This window comes from Colletotrichum spaethianum, assembly GCF_022836535.1.
Source record: "Colletotrichum spaethianum MAFF 239500 DNA, contig23, whole genome shotgun sequence".
Lineage (NCBI taxonomy): Eukaryota > Fungi > Ascomycota > Sordariomycetes > Glomerellales > Glomerellaceae > Colletotrichum > Colletotrichum spaethianum.
In genome coordinates this window covers 99845-112380 of record NW_026054793.1, presented here as the reverse complement: position 1 = coordinate 112380, position 12536 = coordinate 99845, and the positions used below count along the sequence as shown (strand labels likewise).

Genomic DNA, 12536 nt, shown 5'->3' with positions numbered 1-12536 from the left:
GTCCACGGCCTTAGCTTGGATTTCGGGTTTTTGTTAGGGTAGACGTTGCGGGCTGCCGGGTGCGGGCAATACAATTTCAAGATTGCCAGGGGGGGGGGGGGGGGGGTTCGAGCTTTTTCATGTTGCTTTTTTTTATCCCGCGTCAATTTTCCTAGGTTGCATTGCTGCTTTCACGTGTAGTCGGCACCCGTTGATCAGGAAGAGGTAGGTCACATTTGCCCATGACGTACACTGCAATCTTAAATGCTCCAAGGCAGCAGGAATATGTCCATTGATAGTAGCACTATGTTCCAGTGGGTGTAATGAGCACCATGTATAGGCAAAAGATGCGTTTCTTTGTGACGCTAGTGAAAGGGTATATTTCCAGAATGGTGAAATCGAAGAAGATGAAGGGGCGGGGGGTTAGGGAGATTGACCTCTTCCGCCCCCCCCTTCTCCCCCTTTAGCCGTTGTCGTTGCTGTTGTCGTGGTGCTTTCTTGGAGAAAGCGCAGAATAATGTGCCCGTCCAATGCTGAAACAGAAAACCACCCTGAATCCCAAGCAAGAGAGATGGAAGAAAACAAATAAAAGAAAAAGTGGACGACTAAACACGAAAACCCCGCGAAACAAACTCCTGCTGCAGGTTGTGCCGAATGTCGGGAACATTTCGGGCAACCCTGGCTGATGTGACTCCGCCGCCGCATCGGCGTTTTTGTGGCCTCTCCCTCTTCTTCCGTTCCTCCCAATGGAAAAAAAAAACCCCAAAACGAAACAAGCCAAAATAGAATAAAAATAAAATAAAATAACGCCATCCTCCCTAAACATGTACACATCGAATGGTAAGACGAGGGGGCAAGGGTGACCCCCGGTAAGAAGCAGGCCGTTAAAGGGGACTTTGGTGACGCTGCCCGCCGGTTGTCTGTGTGGCTGGTCCCGTTGGTTTGTCGATTGGTTCCAGGTCAGATGTCATACTGTCCAACCAACATCTACGTGTTCCGGCGCTGCTGCTGCTTGCATTTGTCGTGGAGGAGGTGGCCGTTCCTCGCCGTCGTCCTCGTGAACTCGGCCCCGCAGTTGGGGCACGTCGCCTTGGCGGCCTGGCCGGACTTTTCCCTCTGGTGCCTCAGGAGGTTGCTGAAGGTCGAGAACTGGCGCCCGTTGCAGCCGTGCTCCCAGCACTGGGGCTTGGGACGGCTCTGCACCACCCTGACGTGTCCCCCTTGGTCCGGGGCTCCGGGCCCGCCGCCCATCGAGGGCGGTACGCCGTACATCATGCTCGGGTCCTGTCCAACGGGCATCTGCGGTCGGCTTCTGCGTTGGTTCTTTGTCAGTTTCAGGTCTTGCACCCTTTCCCCATCCGGTGGCTGACGTACCCGTATTGTGTTGGTTGTTGGAACTGGTGCGAGTAATCCATGCCACCCATGCTGTAGGCCGGGGCCATTGGCGGGTACCCGCTCTGGTAGCCGTGGTCTGACAAAGGCGGACTGTAGGACGGCAGGTATGATGATGATCCCATTGTTGTTGTTGGTTCTGCGAGCAGGGAGATCGGGGCTGGTGCTGTCGTGTAGATGGGGACGCCCATCGTGGACGATACGTCTGGAAGGCTGAGTGGTGGCGAGTGGACGTATGGGTTGCTTCCTGCCCTCCGGACGCGCTGCGATGCTTTCGAGTCCCGGCGTGCCATGTCCCTCTGCTTCTTCAGCTCTCGTTGCTCCGGCGTCAGAGTCCCTCGCGGCGGGCTCGCTGTTACTGATCTGGATCCACTGGGAGGTGTGAGGCTAGCGTCTGGTACGTGCCCGAGGGATGAGAGGTTGTGGCCGAGTAGTGCTCCGCTTGATTCGCTGTTGTCGAGGCCTTCAGGGCGGTCGTGTTAGAAGACCCGAGGGGATATGGAGAAGGGGGGGAAAAGAAGTTATTTACCAGGCCAGGTGAAAGATGATCGGCTTCCCATAGTGAACGAGGGGTCAAACTGCATAGCAATAGCGCTGAAGGGGGAGAGATGTTAGACTGGATTTATAGCTCGGAGTGGATCAGCACTGGGGGCGCACCTCATGCTTGCTCCGGTTCGAAGTGATGGAGAGGACTGGTTGAGGGAGTAGTCCTGGACAGGGTCTACTCTGACAAGAGGGGTTGAATCCGAAGTCTGATGCACCTCGTGTTCGTTCCACTCTGCATTCAAGATCTCGGGTGGTAGAAGGGGGAAGGGCGAGTATCCTTGTGGGTTGGAGGAGGACAGGAAGGTGGCCGAGTTGGGCGGGTTGGGACTGATATAGCCGGAGGAGTGGAGAGCCTCAGACCTGACCGAGGGGCTGGACTCTAACGGTAGCGTTCTGGGGGAGTCGACTAGTTGGATGTTGGCAAACTGAGCAGCAGTAGCTGATACGCGGCTCCCTGCTCGAGATCTGGGCGGAAGTGAGTAAGAGTCCTCGCAACCCTGCTCAGAAAAACTGGAAGCCATTGATAAAGAAGAAGGACGACTAGAAAGAAACTCTGGATGGCACATACGGGCGAGTTTGCTGGAAAGAGGTCGATGTCGAGATGTGTTGTTGGAGTTTGTATGTATGTCCAAGCGTCGTCCGCAAGTTGATGTAAGGTATCAAGCCAGTGACGATGTTTGACAGCCGGAGACCGAGATGGACTTATAACGGGACCAATGCGATCAGGCAACGATGTTGAGATCTGGAGAAGGAAGGATTGCTTGCTTGCCGGGTGGAGGCTTTCGGTTCAACGAGATCACGGATGCTAAACTTGGATATCATCAGAAGGTTAAAGATCTCAGCCTCACAGGTCCAGGCGGGCACTGTCTTATAAATGGCAAGTGGGCAGTGAAAAAGATGGTATGGTGGAGTTAACAGCCCAGATCCCGACCTCTTGACGTACTCTCTCGGTGCATGAGGAGAGGGAAAAGGCGAGAGACGAGCATGCTCGAGGAGACAAGCTACACCACATGTAGGTAAGTCCAGACAGTGGGCAGGGGTTCAGGGAAGAAGAGAAGATGGGATTGAGTGACCAGGATGGGGAAGAGAGTAAGGTACCAGCGCCCATTGTGTGAGGAGGCGTGTGGCCTAACGGCGACCGGGGGTGTGAAAAGGGGTGGTGTGGGTGAGAGGGAGAGGCGTGGATGAGAACCGCTTGGAGCTGGGGGGCGTGTAAACGCAGGTGAGAGCCTAGTGCGGTGTGGAAGAGCGAAAGAGCGCAAAAGAGGTGTGCGTGAGGGAATGAGCGCAGTGTACGAGTGTAAGAGTGACATGCAACAATTAGGACCTGGGGGAGTGAGGCTTCCGGCTGCTAGAGGGGAGGGGATGATGGGCAGATGGACACAGTGGACAAGTGAAGAAAGACATGGTGCTGTGGCGGGGACGGGGAAGGGATCGATAGGCTCCAGCATTTTCTGCAATAGCATTGGCAGTCCGCCGCGAGGTCGCCCCGGTCGGTACCCTCAACGTCCCTGCTTGGGATGGCTGCAGGGCGATGGCTAACCCGCACTAAGGCATCATAAGGCAAGGCAAGGTAAAAAAGGTGTGGGATCAGAAAGGACGGATGGCATCGCTAGACCCCTGGCTGGCCCCTCGCTTGAGACAGACCACCTGGTTCTGGGTCTGTCTGCTACGTACAGGGACGGATGTTGGCGACCTGGAGCTACTGGAGCCCGTACCAGCCGGTCTGTGACCAGAGGAGAGTGGATAGCTTTACTTGATTTTACACCGTATTCCCGGTTGAGGCAGCGGTTTCGACATCGTCCTGGAATCAGGGCCGTGCCAGCATGAGAGCGCCCTTCGCTCGCGCTTGTAGTGTAGGGCAGCCGGCGATTTGCAAGCAGCGAAGAGTCAGTGGGAGGCATTGTTGCAGGCGCGTAGGGGAGACAACTGACGGGAGGCAAGGTACCGCGACGTTGGGATGCTGGACCTGGGTAGTGTGGGCTGGAGAAAGGAGCGAGTGGTTTGTCTTGAGTACTATTCCGTGCGTATGCCCCCTTCAGGATGATGTCCAAGGTGCAGCAGTCGACTAGACATTGGACATTGGACCCCAGGACATGGCAGCGTTGGGCCGGGAGCCAGTACGTCGGGACGGCGGCTTTGCGTAGCAAGCCTAGCCCGGTACTGGCCAGGGCAAAAACATGATGCAGGTGGCAGGTTGGTTGGCCCGACGGGCTGTGACAGTGCTCTCCAACAACAACACAATTGAATGTCGTTTCTTCTTCCGCTCGTTTGCCTCCTTGGCAGCGGCGACGGCAGCGCCAGGAGCTGGGGAGCACCGGCGGCGAGCCCCCGACTGAAGATAGAAGAAAGGGCTGTCCGTCGGGAGAAGAAAACCGTTTAATGAGCCACTCAAATGCCAGCTTCTGGAAACGGCAGCTCGGACAGCATCCAAGACCGGCGGGTTCTCTCGAATCAGGGACGAAGGATGCACAAGCCAGTCAATACCGCAGCATCGCAGCATAACAAGATGCCTGTATAGGTAAGGTGGAGAAGGCAGGAATGGAGGATATGGGAAGACGGGATCGAACACCCTAGGTGGTAGCCGTCTCCATCGAAATGCAGTCGACGTTCAGTAGAGAGATTGACCACGAAGAGCACACCCACGAAAGCGGAGAGACGGAAAGGGATGCACGGATACAGCAGATAGAGGCTGGATTGACAGAGAAACAAAAGGTGCGGGAATGGTGAGAAAAAGGTACATGGACACCTCCAAAGACTTGAAAGAAAGGATCGAAATCCTTGTCGTTGCTTGTCCTGTTTGCGGTCCCCCCTCTCGGGCATGGTGGTGGAGTGAACGTGAGCAGAATGGCTGAGACCAGAATTGGGGAAAGGAAAAATAAAAAGGGCCAGGGAAATGGAGCCGTCGTTCGTCGTCAAAATCGGAGTGGGGACGGACGGTACGCGGTCTGTGGGAGAAGAGTACGTACCCATGAAGCTCTGGGACGCTAGTCTAAAATGAACTAGTCAGATGCGCATCCCCAAAAGCCAGGAAGAGTAAGGCACGGACGCTACGGCACAGTAGGGCAGAGCAAGGTGTTCGTACAGCTACCTACCATCTCGAGAACGGGGATGGGACGCCAAAGCAAAGCAAAGCAAAGCACGAAGATGAGGGTACCTTGCTTTCCTTGGCCTTACGAATATTCTGCACGTACGGATACGGACTGCTTTCTTACATTGGACTGACCGCTTCGAGGACACCCTGTAAGATATCGTAGAGAGTCAATCGCAGTCCGTATCCACAGTCTTAGCATCATCATCAAGATAGGTGATCCCAGCGGGGAGAACACGAACATGGTCCCTTTTGCTCACTGACAGACCCCGTGAACCCTGCCAGAGATCGGCTTTTTGGTCTTTGTCAGCTCCGAGTCCGTACCCGTCAAAAGACACGGAAGTCAGAACACGGATACAGGCGAACACTAAAGCCCCGTACGTAAGTCGCACACATGACACGCATGGATTACCAAGACATTACCATGTCCCCGTACTTACCTCCATCTTTTGATCCGAAGGGTACCGCAGCGGCAAACGGGACCTACTTTGGCTCGATTTAGAAGGTTAGACGAGCGTGTGGGAAGTCTGCGCCAGGGTAGCCGCAGTGGGTGCGCTACGTGCGCTAGGCGTTTTGCTGTCCAATGCCCAAGTCCCAAGCCCAAGTGAGTGGTGTGCTGGTGTATCGAATGTCTCGACGACTGGTGGCGGGCGTTGTTGTGTGCATGTGTGTCTGTGTGTGTCTCTGTCTTCTGGGCTGTGTGGTGTGTCTGTGTGTGTCTCTCTCTCTTTTGGTCTGTCCCCCCATCCAGCTGTGTGTCTGGTTTACGTCCATCACCTGTTCGTTCCTCCTTGGTGACGCCTACCTTTCTTTTCGTCCAGTTTAGCTGCAACTGGCCCGCCTTGGTTATTTCGGAATCATTTCGCGTTACCTCGGGCGGCAACAAATGCCCTTGCTGATGTCGGCAGGGATCTGGGTAACTCTTCCACGCGGAACGAGCAAGTAGCGCGCCCGTCAGCAGCAAATCGCAATAATTCGTTTCTTTCCTTGGACGCCACACTGTAAATACCAACTGGCTGAACATGACTCTAATTTTGTGAGTGGTGAAAACAACGTATGCGCCTCGGCTTATCCTACTAATCTCGAGTCTCACCCGCACTCAGCTGAGCTCTGCGCTGCTTCACCCTCCCTGCCCTCCGTGCGTGTGTGCCTCACCTTGTTTTCAGCGACACCAGGTCGGGCGATCAGAGGCAACTCGGCGTTGCTTTCTTAGGTCTTACGGAGGCACATTCCGCTCCTGTGGCTGGGCTGACTGTCGGACAGGAGCGTACAACGAAAGTGTCTTGATCGGACGGCCGTCCTTTTCGTTTCTCTCGGACTGGAGAAGTAGGCCCAAACCACGCCGTCCGTCGCCCTCGCATTTGATATCATAAACCAGCCCCACTGACACTGGTAGCCCTTTCAGTTGCTCCAAGGTCGACGTCTCGAATGCTACCTTGAGCCCTCTGCTACCTCCGTGGGACCTGCCATGTGAGTGCCAAGACCTGGACCGTGCTCGACCGGTCTTTTTAGTCATCATCATCATCAACATCATCATTTGATCTGCACGTGGAGACCCGTGCCATCGTACATACCATCAGGTACGTACCTTTCTATCCACGCTGTGTTACGCTGCCTGCCGCCTGTCGCCGCACCCGTTGCTCTCGAGACCAAGAGGGAAAAGCATGGCCTACGACTTCCTCCACGAAGGTGCGTGCTTTATTAGTCTTGCAAGGCTCACTTCACTTCGTCCATCTCGTCTCCCTTGCAATCTTCTGCAAATTGCGCCTTGGGGGCTTGCCGCTTGCATCGAGCCGCTTCGGTCCCGAGCACTCGGCGTTCTTTCTGGCTGTCCTTGCTGGGCTGGGCAATACCGAGGGCAGGGAAGGCACATTGAATCCATGGCATCCTAGGCAGTCGTCAAATCCGAAGCAAAGCGCAGGGTTCCTGCCAAACTCTCCCCAGTAAATGTTTCCGTCGCCGTAACCTCTCCACGCACATCCCGAATCTCCAGCTTCCTTGCACACAACTCGCTAATCAGTTTGTCTTCACCGCATCGCCTCTAGGCAGCCTCCTTCTTTCCTGCGTTGGCCGCGCTTCATCCTCCTGCACCTCGTCAAGCCTGCCGCTTCGCTCCAGCTCGTCCTTCTGCCGCTGCCGCTGCCGTTCATCTTTGTCTGCTTCGACCTGGCCCTCGACGGTTGGCGGCTAGAATTTCTCATCTTCCCCTCAAATCGTTTCGGTCACTTCCCGATCCACTAGTGATTGCACATGACGCCGTCGCCCGCACCTAGACGCCTTTTAGGGCTGGGGGCGTCGGACATCAAGCCCAAGGCGCGCCGCATCTTTGCCGCGCTACGGAGACTGGCTTCAAAACCCCCTCGACCCGAGAGCTCACTAAACAACGGATAGGGCTCACCCCGGTGACGCGGGCCTGTCTCGTCCTTCTAATTTCCAACTGTCGTCGTTGCGGGCGTTCGAAGATGCGCCGTCGCAATCTGCATGCATGTGTCCTTTTACCGTTCAGCAGCCAACAAAAGTCCCCCTTCGTTGACGCCATGCCATCATCGTGAACCTGCGGGGACGGCCAGCAAGCAGCCGGCTCGGCTTATTCTTCCTCTTCTTCCATCTTTTTTCGACGATACGTCGAACGAGCTGCCGGCGGACGATCGCGCGACACCCTACTATTCGCTCTATTGCCGTCATTCATCCAAGTGAGTCGTCAGCAGACAACGCGCGCCTGTATGATAGTACATACGTCAAAACTCCCACCAACTACATATCGCAGGGCGCGACTTGCTCTTCGACGACTCTCATTCACAGATAATCTTGGAAACACCCAGTCCTACCACGACCACTACAGCTGCCATGCGCTGCCTTGTCGGAATACCCCTCGCATGCGTCTTATGTCCACACCCCACCCTCTGTGAGCTTGTTCAACTGTCGATGTTGGCGTCGTCGCACCCGTCGGAAGCCCACGCTGCTTCTCGCTGTTTCAAGTCTCTTTGGTGACATGCTCGAACATACACCCACGCCTACGCCTCTCTTTTGCAGCGTGACTTCTGTCGTGGCCGAATTGTATTTGACCTCCGGCAGCACCTTGACCAGTGGGATGGCGTCCCCAAAGTGTTGTAAGTTCTAAATTAGACGGATAAACTAGTGCAACTCTTCTCAAGTGCATTTCACTGCTGCCCTGAGACGCAAAGCGCGATCGTCGCTCTCGGGGCGCTCAGAATAGGAGCCAAATCAACATTCGGACGAGGCGCAGGCCCCAGCGAGGCCCGGGCTCATGGACTCGGCCAAAACACACATAGTTGCTCACCTCATCGGACCACGGTTAGAGGAGCCACGCTCCGAGCGGACATGTCCCGACTGACACTTTAGATGGACCCTTGAACCAAGCACCGGCGACCGAAGATGTGCAGCTCACAACACAACGTGGCCAGGCAATTCCCTGTCAACGCGGCACCAAAGATCCACAAGGCTTAGACCTGGGTCGCACTAACGTGTCGCTGCTCGGGCTCAAACCACACTAAGTCCGTCCGATTTCCTACCTGGAAACGGAGTACCCTCTGTATCCGATGTGGCTGGCTCCACGATACCTCATCGCTAGGCCACACACCCCGACCATAAAGCAGACGAAGACACCAATCCGTTTGCTTTGTCTGGCAGCGACGCTCAACAGTGAGAGCAGCGGGCGTGTAATCGAGCCAATGGTGCTTTGCCCGCCCATCCACATATGCAATGTCATTTTAGGCGCGCATGCAAGAGCCTCGAGCAGTGACCACTCCACAAAGCACCAGAGACAGTCATTTGCTCATCACCCAGTCCGAGGATACTTGCAGCCACCATTATCGGATACAGTTGTGAATGTAGCAACTGAAACCCGCAAAGCAACTACATGGCATATCCTTGGGCACATTACAACGACTGCTAGTTCCCTGGCGACCAGCAAAATACATAGTGTGGTCGTCACAGACGACTACTGATGTATTTGATGCTATTGACTGGCTGTCTTTCTTGGGTAAATTTGCCGGAAGGCGAAGCAACGCGCTTGGCGAGAGTAGTCATCGCAGCATGTGAACAGGAGGTTTTCTGTATGAGAGCTCAGGAACCAGGCCACTGCAGCGAGGGTTGCTCGTGAACAATGATGACTCCCTTGCGCCTGAATTTTTCCCGACTGGCTCCTGCAATAAGACTGAGACTCTTTCTCATCAAACAACAACTCCCGCACGGGATGTAAGCAGCTCGCGGGGGCTCATTGGAGACCTTCCAGGAAACCCATGGGTCACAAACCGCTGCTGCAGGTTCAGCTGGGTAATCACTTTGCTCACGCCACCCAGAGTTATTCACTATCGCCAGGGTGCGATTCGCTTCATGCCACCAAGAGAGGAGTATTTACGATGTTTTGAGTTCTCGCATTTCGCGCAACGGCGCCGGGTGGCTACATTCTCATCGAGCAGGCCGACCCCTGTCCGTTCCCCCGATTATGTGAGATATAGAAGGATGGAAACGCAGGAAGCGGGAGAGATCGAAGATGAGTGCTCACCGATCGTCTGGCTAGATTTACGAATTACCTGAACGGGAAAGGCCACGAAGTGAGACTTCGGATGACCCCCGGTATCCCCACAGCCTCGGATCGACAATGGCTTCTATGCAATGTATGTAAGAATCCAAGGAGTTTGCTGTCTTTTGCGTATAGTGGAAAGGCTGCTCCGCTTGGTCATGGGTTGTCTTCATGTTTCGATAATCTCGCCAAGACTTACGAATCATATTGATGCCTGTCACGGCCTCATCAGTGGTCTCTGGGCGCCTATTCTGGTTACCACGGTCGCCAGATACGACAATCCTGGAGATAGCATCATCATCATCATCATCATCCCGCTTCTTAGATGAGAATGCGAGGACACAGCAAACGAGGAAAAAACTATAGTAACGGTAGACCGGTTCACTCTATCCCACAGCGGCACAGGTGCTCATGACCCCGGTTGGCATCCACGTCGTCCTTCTGGTAACCAACAAGAATGGCTGCCACGTTGGTGACTGCCCATCAAAATGGAGACCAGATGGTCGGGCCCGCATTGACTCAGGCCACGGACGGACGAGGGCGAGTAAGCACTGAGACTTCGGGATTCGCCCAACGACATGGTCGGACAGCCTGACAGACGCTCCGTTCGTATCTCTCGGAGTTAACCGTAAATGCATCAATGAGGACAAGTCAGAACGAGACCGCCAAGTCGTAGACCCAATGACAACGGCGCTAGGCGAGGTTGCACCGAAACTGCTTTTCCCTCGGAAATGAACAGAAAAACAAAGACGAGGGCCTTTGCTAGGTAACCCAACGCTGACAGTCGCGGCCCCTCCCGTGGATATTGCAACACGCGTGGGTTGAGGTCTTTAGTTCGACTGTTGACTTATCTTTCCTCCCAGATGGACGCTCACCAGGGTTACGGTTGACTGTGATTTGCTTCGCGGTTCCTCCAGAATGTTCCGCTGCACTTGACAGCCGACAAACAAACCCGAGCAGCACCCCACCCCTTAACCCAGAACTCCGCCGTCCAGCTTTGGCCCCCGCGATTTGCATTTCCAAAGATTGGTGCGCATCGATGTAACCCTCCCAGGTGTCATGGTTGCTGCCATTGTAAGCGTCGCCGATTGATCGCGAGTCGGTCAGAGGTGTCTATTTTCTCTGGCATGGCTGTCCCGTAGCACTTGACAGGAAAAGCTACAACACGGTCCCAGTAAACACCACTCGATGGCCGAGTCATATCCATCAATAGCTCTACTGTACACTCGCGAGAGCCTATGCAGTCTATCATTGGGCCACAACCCAGAGCGAGCCTTCAATCCAAAGTTGATCGCATGTCGTGCCGATCCACGCCATGCCTGTTGCCCCGGTTTGTCATTAGGCTCACCCGTTGAAGACAAAAGTCGCCGAGGAGCTCTCCTGGGTCTCCGATTCGGTAATTCTGCACCATCATCACACCTTGCCTCTGGGAACCAACATCAAGCTTACACAAATGTCCATGGTGGAAGCTGCAATGATTTCCGTCTCGGACCCAGCCCCGCCCATCAGCAGCATCTCGTGACCCTCCGCCGGCCTCCGACCACTTTGTGGGCAGCACACAGGCATGCTACACAGTCTTGCGGGCGCTCGTCGCCAAAGGTGTCAGCATATTTGAAATGCCACACGCGAGATCGCCGTTTTGCAAATTCCAGCCGTTCCTAGGTTGAACGCAACCTGGCCCGCCACGCCGTCTTGCACAAGCCGAGGACCCCGATGCCCATCCATCTGGGCCCTATAGGGCGAGGGAGCCAATGTAGGGCTGGCCTGGGACGACGCGTCTGGCTCACACCGGACGGCAGACTGCATGTGGGAGAGGGTTGAGCTGCCTCTTCTGGTTTCCCTCTCCGTGCGTGTGCATGCACGCACGCCAAAATATCGCCTGCTGTGCTTGCCGATTCGCGGGTGAGATATGCGCGAGGACGGCGCAGGCTTCGATTTCACGACGTCATCTTCATCATACACCCGTTGCAAAGTTCCACGCTGCTTCTACGCCCCCTTTTTTCACGAACGGACTTCGTTCTCGCGCCTTTCAGAGGTCTCATCCTGGATAATTTCCACCATTCCCACAAGTGTCTCGAGCTACGTTCCACGAGCACGCGCACCCAAGACGTCATGCCCGGCCTGCGCTGGCCGCCTACTTGGTACCTTTTCTCCCTCTGTCTCTCTCTCGCACGCTCCACTACGCAGTGGCCGAACCAGGCGAGCCTTTGACGCTTGGCTGTACGCCCTCGACCCAGCTGCTTCCTACACCTACGCCTATGCAGGCGAACCCACCCGATTGTATCCGTACTCGCTCGCCCACCTTTGACCAGGCAACACACCTAGAATCCTTCCGCTGCCACCCCTGATGTTCCTCCCAGCCCTACGAGGGACCAACCGCTCTCCGAGTGCGTCCTGGAATGCCCCAAAGTCTGACATGCAGCAGCAGGTTCCAAAACAGTGTGATGACCGCCTGTCCACCTATAGAGGGAGCAGTCTCGTCTTGCAGAGCCCCTGTAAACGGGTGAGCTGAAGTAGTCGGCCCAAATTGATGTCTCGAGCTAGGGTCGTCACCTGCACGCTCGACGTGGCCAAGCACTGTTACATCCGGTTGCCCTACGGTATTGAACACTGCGGCTGCGCCGCCCACGGACAGACAAAGACTCACCTACCGGCGATCTTTGGCCCCTCTCTTCCCCCCCTCCCCCCGCTCTAGGTTATGGAGACTTCGCGGCTTACTGTCATACGAATTTCTCACCAGCCGGTTCGGTTCTGTTTGCGGTTCGTTGTGGGGAATTCGTGGAAGAAACCGAACGTGCCAATCGCGCCCTCCAGCCAACCCCACACAAAATCACAATAAACTACGGTCCTTCCATCGTCGGGTGCCTATGGCCGAGGAATGCAACGGTGCGATCCATCCCGCGGCCGCCTTCAGTTCAGGTTCGTTGTGGACATGGATGATTTGGCTCATCGGGAGGATTCAACGTCTTGCCCCAAGCGCCC

General features: G+C 55.4%; 1 protein-coding gene across 1 annotated transcript; it reads right to left on the bottom strand.

The window, feature by feature from the left end:
• Positions 1–966: 966 nt before the first annotated feature.
• On the bottom strand, positions 967–1562 carry ColSpa_08487 (C2H2-type zinc-finger transcription factor; the record flags this gene model as incomplete). Its single annotated transcript, XM_049274699.1, has 2 exons — positions 967–1291; positions 1354–1562. The coding sequence occupies 2 exons, from the start codon at positions 1560–1562 to the stop codon at positions 967–969; spliced, it is 534 nt and encodes a 177-aa protein (XP_049130656.1).
• Positions 1563–12536: the final 10974 nt, after the last annotated feature.